The 18,323-nt window shown below is 50.9% G+C and overlaps 1 protein-coding gene across 10 annotated transcripts; it reads right to left on the bottom strand.

Annotated features, from left to right (window-relative positions):
* Window positions 1–591: 591 nt before the first annotated feature.
* Window positions 592–18,141, bottom strand: ILF3 (interleukin enhancer binding factor 3). Of its 10 annotated transcripts, none has more exons than XM_072848527.1 (20): window positions 17,981–18,141; window positions 13,854–13,948; window positions 13,544–13,770; window positions 13,044–13,224; window positions 12,611–12,758; window positions 11,156–11,247; window positions 10,661–10,756; window positions 10,287–10,398; window positions 9,732–9,829; window positions 9,233–9,344; window positions 9,012–9,122; window positions 8,501–8,700; window positions 7,943–8,113; window positions 7,541–7,678; window positions 7,052–7,228; window positions 6,524–6,674; window positions 6,289–6,342; window positions 2,438–2,791; window positions 1,478–1,600; window positions 592–1,283 (listed from the first exon to the last, which is right to left on the bottom strand). In XM_072848527.1, exons 2-20 carry the CDS (start codon window positions 13,854–13,856, stop codon window positions 1,150–1,152), a joined length of 2,682 nt encoding a protein of 893 aa, XP_072704628.1. In that variant the 5' UTR covers window positions 13,857–13,948; window positions 17,981–18,141; the 3' UTR covers window positions 592–1,149. The 10 variants fall into 10 exon arrangements, with proteins under 10 accessions (XP_072704628.1, XP_072704620.1, XP_072704625.1 ...); XM_072848519.1 differs by having other exon boundaries at window positions 1,469–1,600; window positions 6,524–6,677; window positions 8,994–9,122; XM_072848524.1 differs by lacking the exon at window positions 17,981–18,141 and adding an exon at window positions 17,729–17,853 and having other exon boundaries at window positions 1,469–1,600.
* Between the last annotated feature and the right edge of the window lie 182 nt (window positions 18,142–18,323).

Here is an 18,323-nt window from a genome sequence, read left to right on the forward strand (position 1 = left end):
GCTGGCAAACACTGCTCCACCTTCTCCCAGAAAGGTGACTAAACCGAAGCCGCTATTGGCGTTTCAATTTTATTCTGGTTTCAAGGAGCACCTGGGAAGTCACCTCAGAGCCACGAGGCTTATCTGTACCAGGAAGTCCCTGCCGGCGCTTGCCATAAACCGTTGCCCTCTCACCGGGTTCAGGTCCCTTCCTCAAACGCCCCACACCGTGCCAAGAATTCGGCACCTCTGCCTGACCCCCACCGCGGCGCAGGACGGGGGCAGCCCCCTCGCGCGGGGGGCCAGGCCCGGGGAGCCGCCGTCCTCTCCGGCGCGGCGGTTTAATTGCCGGCAAAGGCAATTAATTTGGTCTCACCCAAAGGCTCCAGCCAGCCCTGCTTGCTCCTCGGGTTGGCTCGGGCTGCCGCTCTCTCGGAATTCCACCGCCTCCTCCCGGCCAAAGCCCCTGGGGGGGGTTTAGTCTCCAACCTGAGAGTTTAAGGTCATTAAAATTGCAGCAAGCGGAGAATATCCCCAATTTTGGCTATTTGAAGAGGTCGGAGGCTGGTGCGCCGGCGTGCACCGCGACACGACAGGCGCGGAGACCGAGACATCAAGAGTTTTGTGTTTATTCGTCTACATTCAGCTTACTCCAGATGTACTGCCTGAGGGATTCAGGCATACAAAACCCACTCCTTCCCACTGGTTTTTAAAATAAAATCTTCACTTATAAAACTGAAACACTAAAGCATTAAAATACAGAAAGCTCGTTTAACTCACTTCACAAAAGCATTAACAGATGACATATCCCTTATCTATTTAAAGCCATACCGTCTTCACACTTCCACGTCAATTTTTAAATAGAAAAAGGATACTGAAATTGTATTAACTCAAAAAAAAAACAAAACAAAACCCCCAAAAAATCCTATTTAGACAAAGTTGTAATGGCAACTAACAAACCATTAAATACAGAGATGCCCAAAATACAGCTAAGTATGGAATTACAGGTACTCAACCATTAGTGACCGGTATCACAAAGAGCACTGCAACATGGAAACGGGGGGACGGGGGGGTTTACGTGTTTACCGGGGTGCGATAAAACTGAATATTCAAAGGGCGGGCGAGCGCGGGAGGTAACAAAGCTCCGCGCCGGCGGAGGAAGGGGCGGCTTTATCTGTACTGGTAATTCATGCTGTGGTCGTTTCTGCCGTAGCCGCCTTGGGACGCTTGGTAGGAGCTGGGGGGGCCGCTGTAATTTTGGCCTGAACCGGGGGAGTTGTAGTTGGACTGAGAGGAATATCCACCTGCGGAGGGGGGAGAAGGGAGAGAGAAGCTCGGTGACGATGGCTGCGTGCAAGAACGAAGCTCTCTGAACGCAGAATCGGAGTTTTCACTCCGATCAGGGACCCGCTGCCGCGCAGGAGCGCGCGCGGATGTAAAGACGCCGCCCTCGCACGGAAGAATATATAGGGAAGCGTCGTATACTGACCTTGCTTACCTTGGTACGAGGACCCTCCGCCCCCAGATCCTCCCCCATAGCCACCGTGTGAGCCGGTGTTGTAGGAGGCACCTCCCGAGTAGTTATTTCCTCCACCTCCGCGGCCGCTGTTGCCACCGTAACCTGGAAGGGAGAGCGTGGTGAGCACGGCCGGTCTCCCCGGCGGCGGCTCTGCCTTCGCCGCGCCCCGCGAGGGGTTTCGTCTGCCGTTAGCAGCCAAAGGGACGATTATTCGAGGCGAGGCGGCTGCCAGGGGCTGGATGAGCGAAAGCTCTCCCTCCTCCCGTCTCCTCGAGCTGCTAAAAGCTTCGTGTAGAGGCCCGGCTGTCGGGGCAGCGGTGGGGTTTCCCCACAGCTTGCGCGAGCACAGAGGATCCACGCTGAGGAGCGTGCGGGTCCTAAGCGCTCGCCTACCCGACGGAGGAAACAAAGACTCGATCGTGAAATAGTAACTCGGAGCAGAGCGGGCAATTCCGCCGTCATCCTCCGAAGCGCAAGCGCGTCTCCTCGGGGAGTAGGAGCTCAAAGCCCAGCAGGTTTCCCCGCCGGTTGTTGATCTCATCCAATTAAATCAACGAAACCAAAAGGGTTTAAGCCCCCCTCACGCCAAGTTCAGGGAACGCCGGGACGGTTTGGGTGGGAAGGGGCCTTAACGCCCACCCGGCCCGGCCCCCTGCGCCGGCAGGGACGGCTTCACCCCCGTCGGGTCGCTCCCAGCCCCGGCCAACCCCACCTCCACCCTTTCCCGGGCCGGGGCACCCCCCACCTCGCCGGGCACCCTTCTCCCCGCCCTCAGCGGACGGAATTTCTTCCCCGGACCCCGGCCGAATCTCCCCTCTCGCCGTTTAGAACCCTTCCCCCTCGTCCCGTCACTGGGGGCCCAAGTTATTCCTCCGCGTAGGACCGTGTATTTCCTAAAGTTCAGGTTTTACTCCCCAGATAAGCAAAGCCAGCACTCACTGAATTTGCTCTCGTAGTTGTAATCGGAGCCTCCGCCGCCAGGCGAGTTGTAGGAGTTGGAGTAGGAGGAATAGTTGCCTTGGCCGTGGTTGTAGCCTTTTTGCTTGCCCTGCGGCGGGCCGTAGTTACTGTACTGGTTTTGGTTGTAGGACTGCTGCTGCTGGCCCTGGTGGGACTGATACCCCGAACCGTAGGAAGGTTTTTGCTGTCCTCCGTGCTGCTGTTTCTTTCCGCCGTGTTTCGGAGGAACCGGCGAGTTGTAGTTATCGCCGCCCTGGTAGTAGGAGCCGTAGCCGGAGGAGCCGCCGCCTCCGCTCCCCGAGTTGGAGTGGCCGCCGTTGCTGTAGAACTGGCCTAAACAGAGAGAAGAACGTCAGCCCCGAGCGGCGGCGGCATTTTTTTTGGGGTGGGGGGGGGGGCAGGCACGTGAGGCGGGATTTTAAAGGTGAAGGCTCGTAAGACGATGAGATTTTACCCTCGCGAACGCAACGGTTTAGGAGCGGTTTGCTCTTATGCCGGTGAAAGGTTTAAGAAAGCGCATACGGGGCCGAGAGGTGAAACATCTCGTTTGTTTAAGCACGCAGGGAATTGCGAAATACATCGACTGTCGTCCAATCACCCCAAAATCTCAGGGGACGACGCCCAGTCCTCCCACAGCTTTAATTCCAGTACGACCCCAACGATTCGGACGAAGCTCAGGGCTACGACGGTTTCTTTAACGCGTTACAATCGCTAACGGTTATTTGAAAAGATTTGAAATCCGGTGCTCAAACTACATTTGAGACAAGTCAGCCGTCAACGGCAGCTGATGCTCGGTCTCCGCAGGCGAGAGATGCGGTAACGAGGAAGAATCTCGTTCCTGTAACAAGGAATTATATCAACATCCACGCGGATCGCTCTAACGGGGCGAGCAATCCGTCTGGATTTACACGGTGAGCGAGCAGCAACAATCCAACGGAAATTAAGACGTGCGTGCACAGCTCATCCCATTTACCTCCAAATTCAGGTACTACGTCTGGGATCCGAGGTTACCGAAAACCTCTAAGGGATCACAACACGCCAGAGCGCCTGGATGCAACAGCACTGTACGGAGTCGAGAGTTAGTCTGGGTTTAATTTTATTTATCAAGAGTACCACAGTCAAGCTCTTCGAGCGATCCTTTTCCTGCCCAATTTCCGCAAAGTTGAACTTGGGGGTGTTCTTCGCGTTGGGCTTAGTGTGAGAAGACTTACGCTAGGGTCAGACGCGCCGTGTTCCAAACTAAACTTATTTTCAAGGAATAAAAACCACTAGAATCGAACTAAAAACCTGCACCAGTGTCCGTGATGGCGTGGACGCTCGGGGAAGGGAGCTCTTCTAAAAGAGGAGCCTCTAAAAGAGGGAAAAGATCTGCTCCTCCAAAATGGAGGAGAGGGGGAGGATTTAGTTAAAAGGGAGACGGAGTAAGATCTCCTGCCCTTTGCTTCCGCAATTCCGTGTGGAACTCCCGGGCCGCCTCACGGCGAAGGCAAATCCCAGCTCAGCTCCTAAATTCAGCGTGTGTTTGCGTTGTGAAGAGCTGCGGCTCTTCAAGGCACCTAGCTTTGAAGTTTTTTGATCGTTTAACCAATTCTTGTCTAGGCCCCCTGCCCCAGAATAAGGCTTTCTACGCAAGATCTTTTTTCCTCGGCCGCAGAAGATCACGATTTAGTTGCGCAGAAACGAGGTTCTGTGAGAAATTTATCTCCGGTTGTAGCAAAATATTTCTCCGCTGAACACGAGACACCTCGCTCCGTCACTTGTATTAAAATCCCCGTCCTTGGTTCGAGCACGGGGACGTCTCCCGAGGGAGGGGTTATGACCGGCACCGTGTAAATTCAAGCTGCAGATGCTGGAAGTCGGTCTCTCCCCAGTTAATATTTCTGGAATTTCCATTTTCTACCAACACTTCATATTAAATTATGAAGTTTTAATGCTGTTTGGCATCGGATTATTTCCGACTTTCCCCATATCAAAGCTCAGGAATAAAAACGTCCAGCACACAACAGTGTAGTCGCTTAAAAAGCGGCAGTTTTCCCACCTCATTCAGGACAGGATCTACTCCCTTGTATAAAAAGTCATTATCTCAAACGATAGCTTTCTAAAAAAAAAAAAAATAGACCATGCATTATTATTTTAAGTATCCGCTAAACCCCTTGGACTTTGGGTGTTGTTTTTTTTTTTATACCTGGTGCTTTGGCGGTCAGAGGGTTTTTGTTTGGTTTTGTTTAGCTAGTTTAATCACCGAGTTAACTCAAACGTCGTTGAGTCTCACAAGTTAACCCCATGCAATGGGGCAGGCTTTGCAGCTAGAAACGGCGACAAACAAAATACAGTTTAAAAAAAAAAACAAACCACAAAAAAACAAAAACCAAAACAAATACCATAGCAAGAATAAAGGACCAAACACTTGGAATTCAGAGACTCGCGTCTCGACCGGCCAATTATGAAATTTCCCGCAATTCCCGATTCCGGTGAAGTTTAATTCTCCAGGCGATGAAGTACTTTTGGGGCAACGGGCGTTTCTCGGGGCGGCTGCCGAGCCCGCGGCCAGCGGAGCTTTGCCGTTAAGTGCTTTAGGCCCTTTACGCTTGGCTCAAGAAAGCCCGTTTCCACGTGAGCGAACGAATCCATGCGTTTTCCGGAAGTTACTAACATGTTGACGCTAAACCCCTAACGCCTGGATATTTATTGTATCAGGATCGGCAGCACAATTACAATACCTTTGAAAGTACACTAGCTACCAGCCACAACAAGTCACATCCCTCAGCGTTAATCCACCAGCGTGTTACAAAGGATGTCGGATTAAATTTTAGCAGACACGATTCCACGTACAAGTCAACATTTCGCATGCTTAAAAAGCTGGGCCGTACTATATTCAGAGATGGCGAAAAGTCTTCCCAATATCGAGAGGCGTGTATACCCAATTGCTGGGATTTATTAAAAGGCTCGAATTTTGTACAAAACCTGCTGTAAATTAAGACAAAGGTAGATTAAAACACTTCAGTTTCTTAAAAATAAAGTAATGCTTTCCATAAAAAGCAAAGATGGGCTTTTTGCCTTTACGCCGAACGGAGCTGGCTTGGAAATTTGTGCGAGGCGCACAAAAACATTCTCGGATAATTGGTTCCCCCTGTTGTGTACATCGATACAACCAAGTTCAAAGGCAAATCACAATAAAAACTGCCACTGTCTTAAGTTCTGCAGGCTAAGAGAGTTTCAGACAAGCTGCGGTGAAAAGCCACTGTTGAGAAACCCAGTGAAGCACAGGGACACAGCACGAACACTTTGGGTTTTGGAGTTCGAGAAAATTGGAGTAAAAAGCTGTTTTTTGTGCAATACTTTTAGATGATCTAGGAAGACCCAAAATCATGATAGCCGTAGCAGTCTGTGAAAAAGTCACCTACAAAAGGGGGAGACAGAGCAGAGAAAAAAAATTAGAATTCTTTTGAAGATGGCAAAATGCGCCACATTTGAAAGTCATGTTTTAGATTTCTCTGCTCCTGTCACCCCCCAAGGAAGGCTTCTTCTCAAGACCAATCGCTGTGTATTTTCAGGAAAATCACATTGAAAAGTGTGGCCGATAGCTTCACATGGCTTAAAGCAGAGAAATTTAAAATATTCACAGTTTTAGAGGAAACGTGACGTCACCTGGGTTCGCGTTTTAACTTTTAAACCGGTACACGAGCCATCTTTCATGACTTCTCATTCAAAAAGGAGAAGCCCTTAAGAGGCCTTCGGCACAAGCGCGGCACCGCACGGCGCGACCCAGTCCGAGCCTCACACCCCCGGCAGAGCGACGCGTTTCAGAATTTAAGAGGAAAAACACTTACTATAGCCTGCTGTCGCGGAATTTCCTCCGTAACCATAGCTTCCATATCCCGCACCTAGATAAGAAGAAAACGTTGAAATAAAAGGCGACGGAAGGGTACGAAGGCCTCGTATTTCCCGTCACGCTACCAGCCACGACGAAAGGCACGGGGGGATTAACTCGCGCCTCGGGGTTTGGGGAGTTTGTGGTACGTTTAGCGCGGAAAGAGCCAGGACGAGGCGCAGGCAGCATCTCACCTGCATTCATGTAGCCGCCGTGATTGCCGCCGAATCCGCCCCTGCCTCTGCCGCGGCCTCGGATGTTGCCGCCTCTCCCACGACCGCGCATGTTGGGCGGAGGGGGCACTTCGTTGTGCATGGGGCCTCCCATCCCGAAACCCGGGTTGTGCTGCTGAGGAAAGAGAGAGGCGTTACCAGCTCTGGCTTCTGAGCCGCATCGCCTTGCCTCCCGGGTGAAAAGAAACCTCTCCAAAGGACGCCGGGAGCTCCGGAACGCCTCGGGTACCCGTCCGCCTCAAAAGGAAGGGGGGCTAAGCCAAAAGCAAGGGGGGTGGGTACCAGGTAAGCGTAATCTCCAGAAAAGAGAGGTTGTTTTCTGTAAAACTTGATGGTATTTCTGCTTTAAAGTCCAACGGCTGTTAGCAGATTGGCGTTTCTCCGCACGTTAAATTATTTCCCTTCTCCAAAAGAGATTAAAACCACGGACAACGGTACTACAGGACTGGTAGTTACACCACAAAGTGGCGGAATTGTGAATTTACTTACTTTTACTGCAAATTTGGGTCCTCCTCTAGCTGGCACGGGGGCTCTCTTCTTCTTGTTTTGCTCAATGGCAACGGGAGCATCTGGAAACAACTTCTCCAGCGCGGCCAGAGCAGCGTAGGCTTTTGCCACCTTTTTATTCGAACCGGCTCCTTGGAATTTCTGCCCATCCACCTCCACCTTTGAAAGGGATTAAATCATGGCGCGTAAGCGGAAAGGGCAGGGACAGAAGCTGCCGCTTGGTAAAATTCCCCGGTTTTTATGGTGCCTGCAGACAATTCCGGAAGTCGGAAGCGTTCAAGGTCAGGCTGGATGGGCTTTGAGCAACCTGAGCTACTGGAAATGCCCCTGCCCACTAGGTGATCTTTAAAGGCCCCTTCCAACCCAAACCATTCCGTGATTTTATGAGTTTAAGTTCTTACTAAGGCTGTGAAGTTACGGATATCCGAGCTGGGATGAAGGCAACAGAGAGAGGACCAAAAGTCGCCTCACCTCCATGACAAAGCGCTTGTCGTGGCTGCCGCCCGTTTCTGAAATCAGTTCGTATTTCAGCCCACGCCGCTTCTCGTTGAGCTCCATCACGGGATTCTTGCCGTGCTTCGTCAGAATTGGTCCCTGTTGTTTCACATTCTGCAAGCAGAGAAGCGGCGATGAAACTCTGAGGAAAAACCCTAAAGGACCTGAAGTTGCTTCCAAAACACGTACTTTGGGAAATATCTTGAAGAAGATAAGCTTGCCTGATGCTTTTACCTCTTAAATTGTATCGTCACAGTAACTGACGCCTACGGTACGCTGTTATAGCAACCTGCCGCTAACAGGTGCTTCCAATGACGTCCTACAACATCGTCCCAAAGAATCAGAGCGGCCCGTTTCCCCCTCTTCGACCGTGCTCACCTCTGGGGTTTGATCTGAAGGAGGAGAAGCAGCAGTGGGCGTCGAGACAGTTTCTACTACAGGAGGAGGAGCAACCACGACCGGTTTCTGTTCCGTCTCCTCTGCCGATTCATCTCCTTTCCCAGATTCTTTGCCTTCCACTCCTGTGGGTAAACCCATATCTTGCAACACCTAGGGTAAGCAGAGTTGGAGAGGAGGTTACTGCACAGCGTGTACCTCAAAGAACCGCTGGCTCTCCTGTGCCCTACCCGTTTTGGGGTAAATACTCGAGAAGGCTGCTCAAGAATCCTTTACGAGTTCTGTTCAAGTGCTAGGCGTTCCCCAGCACGACCTCGGAGGTATAAAGTCCTCTGCCCTGAGACTCTGTGCACTACAGACTACGCTGTCTCGGTGTTTAACTTCTCCCCTCTCCGTCCCGAAGGGTTTATGACATTTTTCATGCACGGTTGTCGTCACGACTGTCGTCGCCATCCATCTGGTTGCCCTTTTCAACTTTGAGGGGTCAGCGATCAAGCTGCCTCCTAACGAGAGCCAGGAATTTAAGCGCACAGCTCTTACCTTCACCGCCACGTGCAGTTTGGCCGTCTTTTTGGAAGGCCCCGATGCCTCAAACGTGCTGCCATCAATTTCCACAGACATTGTAAAGATAGGAGCGTGGACAGGACCGGTCTGAGAGACGAGTTTGTACTGGAGCCCAGGTTTTAGCTGGTTTAGTTTCATCAGTGCATTCATGGCCTGGGGAGGTTCGAGTTTTTCCTCTGAACAGAGAAGAAAAAAAAAAACCAAACAAAAGTTTGCGGATGTTTGTCATCTCTTTCAAAGCAGCATAACCCATTTCAGACAAGTTCAGATCTGTATTTTCCTCCTTGCGAGAGTTTAAGTTATACCACGTACAAATCTTACAGTGTTAAGGCTTTTTTTTTTTTAAATTCATATGCCCTGTACCCCCTATTTACAGCATCACCCAAGACCAAACGCTTGCAAACGTTCTCCTGCCACCTGCCCCCCGCCTGAGCCTGCGAACAGCTCTCGGGTAGCCATTTGTACCTACCTCTTGTTAACTCAATACCTTTTTTCTGAATCTTCTTTTTCTTTTTGCTGGGAGATTTCTCCTCTCCGTCCTCCTCCATTGGACGCTTCATGGGGGTGACAGCGTACGTTGTACTGGGAGGAATCTGGACTGTAACAGTCGTGACAAAACCCCCCTCAGTATTCCAGTTTCCAGCAACGACAGCGGCAAAAGCCTTGGAAATGGGATCTGGGTTTGGTTTTTTTTTGCCAAGTACCTACCAGTATAGTCAACAGGGTTTTCGTTCTTTGGTTTCTTGGGCATTTTGGAAGGCAGGGGATCCATCCCCAAGACTTTGTGAAGCTGGCCAAAAGCAGCAAGTCTCAGAGCATGCTAGAAAGATTAAACATGTGTTACTGGGAGGCGCAAGCGGCTACACCAAGCTCCGTTCCCTGCACAGTTTCAGACAGGAACATTCTACCCACCCCTACACAGAAATCCTCATCAGTTTAAATAGGACTCTCTGAATTTTTGAAGTTCAACCCGAAATACGGGTCATGGTAGCAAGTCACTATTTAAAACCTGATACTTTGCTTCTGGTTGGCCAAGCTACAAATTCCTTATCGGTGTGGGACCCATTTGTATTGCTTTTACTTGACTAGATATTAACAAAGTTAACACCGACCTCTGTGAGGTTACTATACTACCATTAACCAATATGGAAGTTCAGAGTCAGTGGAACTGATTAAGTTTTCGTAACATCTGTAGTCAAAACTATACCTGAGCACTCTGTGTGATATCTTCCCTTTGTTGTCTGTCTAGATGCCCAATAGCATCAGTGGCTTCTTTTTCACAAGGATCATAAATACCAGAACCATCTGAAGGCAGGAAACAAGGAAGATATGCAGAGAATTATCCTGGTGTTTTCTAAAGAAACTAAACTAAGTATTCCCTTGGCATCAATCAACACTCATCTCTCGAAGAACACGGACTGAACATGATCCATCCAATGTCCAACATTCTGAAACTCGTCTGGGCTATTTTACACGTACAATTAGCAGTGAAGCTGGTCACGACCACTCAGGGAACCAATTTTACGCTTGTAGAAACTGGAACCTCTCTCTACGGGGGTTTAACGTGATGGGTCCGTAGCTCTGAACACACGTGCCCTAAGTAACAGCAAGGTACCGTAGTACCCGTGTACGCTGGGGGCTTTCTGAGCTCCGAATCTAGGCTGCCCGCACAGATAACAAGGGAACGCAACCGCGCCGCGAAGCTTCAACCGCGTTTCGTTCCAGCTTCGCTTTGAAATGTAAATGCAGAGAACCACCTAACCTGGCATAACGATTCCCGAGGCAAGGCATTCAAGAACTCTCCTCAGAGCCTCGCCAGCGCCCATGGGTCTGTTAGCAGTTCCAATAGATTTCTCACACAGCAGCTCTAGGGGCTGAAAGACAGTTTGGGAAAGTGAGAGAAGCAAAAGGGAGGCGCTTGCGCTGCCATTACGGCTAGAAGCTGCTTCAAATTGACAAACGACGAAACGATTGACACCGTAGGCATTCGATATGCGGCTTTTAAGGGCAGAAACTTTGTTCATACTATATAAAACCAGCTTATGAAAGGGAACGTGCGCAGACTGAAGAGAGCTGAGCGCCAGCTTGGAGAAGGGGTACCAAAACCCAAAAGCCGAAACAAAAAAGGAAAATTACCCATCCTCTCAGCGGTGCCCAAGTCGGAACCCGAGTACACAGGTCTCGCAGCACTCGTATCACTATGACGCACGACTTCAGCCCGTTAGCCCTGGCCTAGAATAAGAATCAAAAGCAGACACGCCTTCACTAAAAAAACACCAAAACTGCTCATTCGCAGACATTCATTTTTGCGGTGCTACTTTGCCAAGGGTAAACAGTATTTCGCATTACCATTTTGTAACTTAGAACAGTAACCGTAGTGTACAAAGGCAACATTACTCTTAACACAAAGCAGCAGCTATGCATCTACTCTTTAAAAAAGGTTCCTTCCGAACATTTAATTCGCTTAAGTGCCTCTTTAGCAACTGTACCGTTGACAGACGCTAAGTTCAGCACGTCTAACTATCATCCGACGTTACGTATTTTAAATAAATAAATAAAAAAAAAATAGTTAGCCCCTTAATAGTTTACAAATTTTCTACTTAAAGACAAATATAAGAACAAAATGCAAACCTGGAACCACTTGGCGTGTCGCAGTGACGCCAAGGCAGCAAGGCATTTCTGCCTGTCCAGAACGTCCGGGGAGTCGTTGACTGATAGCGTTTCTATTCGTGGATGGAATAAGAAGACAAGGCACAGTTTGACCAAGGGGGTTCTGTCAGGCGGAGAGGGGATGAGGCAGCTTCCTAACGGGCAGCTGAGGCTCCCAAAAGATCCTGATCTAGATCCTGCACCTGGAAGGATGGTCTGCAGTGTGCTCGCCTAGCGGCCTCGCTTAGAAATTAAAACTGCAGAGAGGGGGGAAGTTCAATTAACAGGGACGGGCTGAAATCTGTTCTGCGAGGAGGAGGAGGAGGAGATGGGGCGTGAAACTCGATGGGAGAGGAGAGAAATCCTTTACGTCTCGAATGAAGTGGCGGCGTACGAGGCCGGTAGTAGGTAACAAAGGGAAATTTAAAATAACCCCCCACTCTGCGTTTCGCTTTAGCGGAGGAGTGGGGGGAAAGGCTTTGCGAGGATCAAGGGAACCCCCTCCGCCCATAAGGCTTGACTGCCCTGGCCCCAACCCGTGACAGAGAGCGTCCTGTTGGTCAAAGGTCCAGCGTCCCTAAAATTGACAAACTAGAAGGCTTGATAGACGAGGTCAGATATCAAAACCATAGACAGTCAATAGAGCACAAAGATATCTTCCAGTCTGTGCTGCAGCAAAATTGAAGATATGGTTTGAAACAGCTCACAGTTTCTGAAGACCAGGGTTTTAGATAAGGCTAGTGCACAGAGCCGGCGTTCGACACCCGCCAATTGGACAGCGCGATGCCCGCGACACAGAACCCATCGTAATTCAAGCGCAGAAAAACCGCCTGTGACTTCTCATTCCAAAGGGAATTTGAGAGCGAACGGAGAAGCTAACTTTATCCAAAACTCTGCGTCACTGTCTGGAATTCTGAACTTCAGCTGATGAAACAGCCAATCGAGGAGACCCAGAGCACCTATCATTCTTGCTGCAACACAAACTGTGTGGAACATCCAGTTTCATGTACATGCAAGTCATTTAACAAGAAGCCTTCGAGCTTTTTTTTTTTTTTTTTTAAACGCATCTGGTTTATATTTTTACGTCACTGTGCAGGCCACTTACATGGCTAGGTACAAAACAAGATTAATACAACAAGATGACGTATTAGTGAACTAAAGGCCCAAGTAAAAAAAAAAAAAAACAAAAAGAAGGATTAAAAAAAAAAAAAGGGAGCAAAATCCCATCTGAAAGGTGCTACTCAGTTTCGGAAGCTCAGTTTGAATAAACCGTAACCGTGATCTCATGAGGTTGGTGTCGCCTTACGGAATTTTGAATTTGCACAAAAATAATTGTTGCCGCTTCGGCTGAAACTGAAGAGCACGCTTTACCAGTGAATTAGCAACGGAAATGTACGGGTTTCCAACTGACTGTCGGCTGTTTTCAGTCTTCCATACCTCCAGCTAACTGTTTTTCCATTTCTTCTCTGACTACGGGCGACGTCAAGTGGATGGTCAGCGTCAACGGCGGCTCTTTTGTGTTCTTAATTACAATTGCAGCATCACCGACCGACTGGATTATTTCGTACTTGTCTTCGGTAATAGCCTGCAATATAATTTCACCGCTTAGCAATCGTCCAATTCATTTGCGAGTGATCTGCAACATCCTTTTCCAAGACAAAAACAAGGTCTATAAACAAAACTTCAGCTAATAAAGAGAAGTTCATTTAACAAGGCAGTTCCAGAATAACGCTACGCGCCTCTGAAAATTACTTTTCCGAGACAGAAAAAGGGTATCAAAACAAACGTCATCGGTGCCTTTTTAACCATTTAAAAGCTGTTTCGCTTGTTCTGTAACAAGCGCACGCAAACACGGAAAGGTTTTACTCACAGCAAGCTGTACTCCAAGATTGTCAGCTACTTTCTCCAGGAGATCTGTGGTGGGTTTATCTTTGCACAAAAGAACTAGCTCAAGATCCAAGTCCCCCTTCAGTAACAGGCCTTTTGCTACAAGCCCTACACGCATCACTCCACGCAGGGTCCTAGTCAACTGCTCTGTGGCCTTCTGATCCCTGCAAATATACAGGGCACAATCACGACGGCTTCAAAACTAAAAGAATTAACTGCAGCCAGGTAAGCACGAACGCTCGACCCAAGCTAAGGGATAGATCTGCAAAGATTAAACACGACACACGGCCCCCGCCGAAGGATTCACTACGCCTGCACGGGAAGAGTCGCTTCAACCCCAGGGTAGTGAATTCCTCTGAATTCCACAGCCAGGGAAAACAACTTTTTCAACTTCAGCGGGCGGATTTTTACTAATCTAAGTAGGATGGTGCTACTGCTTCCGACAGCGGCCTTTACAGGCACGCGTTCAGTGACGTTCCTTACCCTCCTTCCTTGTTTTCCTCTTCGGCTGCCGTCTCCATGGACTCTGTCTCTGGCTGCTCCCCGCTGACTTTTTCTTGCTCATCGATCCAGTCGGACACAGCCTTGAGCGCTCGCTCCGTGTGGGACACCATATTCTGCACGGCCTCCAGCTCCTCCTGCGTCGGGTAAACGGCCGAATGTTTGGCCATCACATGGCGGTCGTCGTTCACAAAAATACGCATTGGTCGCTGAAAAGGGATTTGGAAACAATTTTAGCGAGAGCCAAAACACAGATATTTATCTCCTGAGCCCAAAACCTCCCTATCCTTACCATTTTTGCTTTTGAGTGTCTGTCCAGCGTTCAAAATGTGCTTATTTAGATCCTTCCACCAAAAAGACTGCACCAGTACCACGCTTTTCTATAATCTGAAAGCAACAGAAAACCAGTTAGCAACGCTGGCAGGCCGGTCCGTCCCCGCAGCCTGCTTGCCGAGCGTATGCAGGACCAGAAACCGCTGGCATCGATAACTGCAAGCAATCAGAGAAATTAGAAGTAGGCAACTCGTTAGCGAAAGCCCAGTCTTCTGCTCCCGATGACTTCTATTCTTAAGACCGCCCACAATAACGATTACAGCCAGGTTTGTCACGCAGCCGTCACCCCAACTTGCACAGACTGCCCTCAAGGAAGGTTTGCACGAACTGCTCGGGTTTACCTGCCCGGCAACGGCCAAGCACGCTGCACGCGCTTTGAACCATTCCCTCATAGCATCTCCCCAAGAAGCAAAGACATCCCAGGAGCCAGAGCTGCACTCTCCTCCTTGATTTTCCCTCCTCCTTCTCGTTCGCGGCCATAAATATATTATTTTGGCTCCTTATTCCCAAGAGGCTTTCCCATTAAAACTGGATTTTTCCAAAGCTCCTGTTCGTATTTCTAAAACAAAGCGCGCTGAAGGTAAAGCGCTCCCCGATACACGCCGGAGCAGCCTGCGCTGGGAAAACCGACAGTCTATAAGCTGATATAATTCCACGGGGTAAAGAACCAGGTTGCCATCGCCTGGTTGCCAAGCGAGGCGATAGCTTTCATTCACGCTACTCAGAAGCGGCTATTTGTCAAAATCTCTTCGCCATATACCGCTTTTTACCCTAAATCCATTTCATGGCCTGCTTTACAAGCCTGCTTTTCATTAGGATCGACACGAGCCAAGTTCAGTAGCTGCGCCGAGTCTCTCCACTTACTTTATCAGGAGAAAATAGTATAAACTTGCACCAGCAAATCTGGTTTTGAAGCAAGAGCTCGCAACTTCTAAAACTCAACAGCTTCAAGCTGAAATCGCAACAGCTTCTTTCCGAACAAGACACCCTTCTTGAAAGGAACTAACCCGCTCCGACAGCCCGAGCCCCAGCTGGGGCAGCGAACTTCTTTTGTTAAAATTCAAGCACTTTGTTCCTCTGGTTTGGACACACTGGTGTCCTGCAGGACTGACTTACGCTCTGCAGGAGAAGGCAGCTTCCCAAGATCGCCTTCAGACACGAGCAGGCTTCCGGCAAGGACTTCAAAATGCCACCCCGCGCCCACTGGGATCGACTCTTCGGCATCAGTATTGTCATTTCCCACGCGACAAGCGTAGGAATCGGCAGTTGCTCGATTCACGGTCGTTAATTCGACCAACCACCTTTAATAAAACTCTTGATTTACCTCTAATGAAACCGCACGGGGGCAATCCCACTCCTGCAAGCGCCTGATGGTTCGTGGTAACCCCAAGAATCGTTAAGTGCCATTTAAAAGCCTTAGCACAAGCGAGGCACAGGAAGAGCCTCGGCACCTGAAGATGATGAAGGTCATCGTCATCTGCGTCCACCAGCCGTTCCACTTCATTTTACCATCAAGTACACATCAAAACTGCCTGGTAACCAAGGCTTTCAAAAGCACCACTGGAGAACGCCAATCACGCCTCAATTACTCCAGAGCTCACAACCAAATCCCACTTCTCTGGGAGCCCTTCCGTTTTGAGTGAGTTTTGCTCAAAATGAAACCAGACTGAAGCTTGCTTTTGCTTTTTTCCACTGGAACCTACCCCGCGTCGGCCCGTTCCCAGCCTCGCCGGGCATCGCCGCGTACAGCTCGCAAACCCAATGTTTTACCTTTTACACTTGATAGATGACACAAACCGCAAGTAAGCCCGACCACTCTTAAGTATAAATTGTCCAAGATACGGGATTAATAATAAAAAAGAGCAAATAATTAACGGCCCAAATACTTAGTGCTTTATATGTATTAGTGCTGTGTATGTATACATACAGTACTGCCATTATAACTCTATAAAATAACACAAAGGGCAGAAATCAGGACCCCGTTGCGCTGCTTGTTTTACAAACAGAGCTGGGGCTCACGCCCTGGAGAATTTTCTAGGATAAAATTGGGAAAACTCGCTTCCTCGAGCTGCCATCGCTGTACGGACTCGGTATTCTACGGCACAGAAATACCTCTGATCCCAATCCTGCAAATATTTACGCACAGGATGGCTTCAGTATTGTTACAAACCTGGGTCTAATTGTAATTAAACCCAGATGTTAGCGCAGGGTTAGCTAAACCCTGGTTAGCGCTGACCAGGGAGAATTATTCCCAAGCTACCTGCAAGAACCCATAAGGCATCTTCTCACGTTGGTGGGTGCCAGCCTCCCAAAACACTCCTCCTTTGGATCGGACCCCAAAGAACTCGTACGCTCTGCACGCAAGTTATTTTTCTTAAAGCTCCCTTAATTTCCTCCAAGCAAGGTAAGAAATTAATTGAAATCCAACCTAGCGAAGCGTGTCTCTACAGTCAGAAAATAACTACAACAGCCCGAGAAACGAGAGTCCCGTTTCCTGCGATTTCTAAAGACGGACGTTATCGCTCTTCTTGAAATCACTGAAGTTCATGGGCTAGTGAGAACCCAGGAGCTGATGCTGCAGCATCACAGGATTCACGCCTCTTGGGGAAAAGAACCACAGAACAAGTTAAAAACACGAATGCGCTCGATAACGCACAATTCCTGACGTTGCTCTTCATGCTGATCGTCATTAAAATTCGAGGGGGAAAAAAAAAAAAGAGAAACTTTGAAATTCCACCCTTGTTTTAAGCCTCGCCTGCTCTGCTCTCCCCCTCCTACGATTTCCACTACCAGCCTGATTTCACCAACAAACTTTCCACTCGATTCGAGTCTTCCGACGGAAGGAGCAGACTCACCAAAAACATTTGTTGGGGGGTGGATGATAAAGTGATAAACAATGCAAAAGGCTGAAACTTCTGCCCTAGATAAGGGGAAAAGTTAACACGTGCGAAGAAACGCGTGGCATTTTAGAAAGCTTCTGTGTTTTAAGTCAGAATTTGTCACTTTTCAGCTGCGCTTTCAGCCTACCGTACCTGAACAGGATGCTCGGAGGAGCGCAAAGCCTCAACACCGCGCTTTTGTTTGCGCAAAGCTCTTCCAGGGGTAAGGACACCGACAGCGTCTGTTCCCCACCACGACGCTACCTGGCTGGCCGGGGTGACGGCGAACAGACGCTGTCGGCTCTTGCAAAGCGGCAGCGACACGTAGGGAGGGGTTTTTTTGGGATTTTTTTTTTTTTTTTTCTGAACCATCCAGAAACGGAGCGGCTACAAATAACGGGCTGGATGAGAACAAGGGGAATTTCAAGGAAGTGATGGGAGAGCCCGGATCAACCCCTGGAGAGTGAAGTTCAGGAGAGGAGAGCGCGGGCTTGTCCCTAAGGGGAGGAGATGGGCACTTAAGTCACACCAAAGGGGACATTTCCACCTCACCCCCCCCCCCGCACACCCACCTCCCTGCACCGTGAGAAGCCTGTGGGACCCGGGGAGATGCTGCTTCCTCCGGCGGGTTGGGCCGGGAAGGGCCCCCCCCCAGGACCGACCCTTCCCTCCTCCCCACTCCCACACGGGCAGCACCGCCCGTCCCCACGCGTGTGCGCGGGGAACCGGCCGCCACGGGGCGGGGGGGTGAGGGGGCAGGCGGGCCGCTGCCGCCATTTGCAAGCGCGGCGAGAACAAAGCGGCGGCGGCGGGAAATGGGGGGGAGCACGGCGCGACCCCCCCCGGCACCGCTCTCCCCACAGCGTGAGGGGCGGCTGCGGGGGCCGTGCGGGATGGGGGGGAATGTGGCGCAGCCATCCCCAATTCATGAGCCCCCCAGCCCTCCCTCACTCACCCCCGGCCCAACGGCCGCCCGCCGCCATTTTGTCTCCACAGCACAATGGGCCGCGCAGGGAGGGAGGAAGGAGGGGAAGGGGCCGGGTCACCGCCGGCGCGGCCCGCGGCCCGCCACCACCCCCCAACCACCACCTCACCTCCTCCCCCCACACGGGCCTACCCGCCCTCCCCCGCGGCCCGTCCGCCCGGCACCGCCCCCCGGCCCGCCTCGGCACCGGGCTCCCCCCTCGGAAAGCAGCGCGGTTCCTACCGGGGGCCTGCCCGCGGCGGCGGGGGCGGGGGCCGGCTGCTCCTCCCTCGGCGGCGGCGGCGGCGGCGGGGCCCGGGCCGGGGCCTGGGCCTGGGCCTGGCCGCGGTGCGGGGCGCGGTGCGGTGCGCGGTGCGGCGGGGCGCGAGACTGCAGCGCGGGGGGCGGAGCCGCCGCCGGCGGGGGCGCGCGGCTGTGCGCGAGGGGTGGGGGGCGCGCGGGGGGAGGGGGGAACCTAGGGAGTCACGTGGAGCGCGGCAGTGGGAGCCAATGGGCGAGGCGGGCGGGAGGGTGACGTAGTGGGTGGGCCCTGCGGTGGGAGGCGCTGCGCAGGCGCGGGGGGAGG

Source organism: Ciconia boyciana, chromosome 31, assembly GCF_034638445.1.
Source record: "Ciconia boyciana chromosome 31, ASM3463844v1, whole genome shotgun sequence".
NCBI classification, from domain to species: Eukaryota; Metazoa; Chordata; class Aves; order Ciconiiformes; family Ciconiidae; genus Ciconia; species Ciconia boyciana.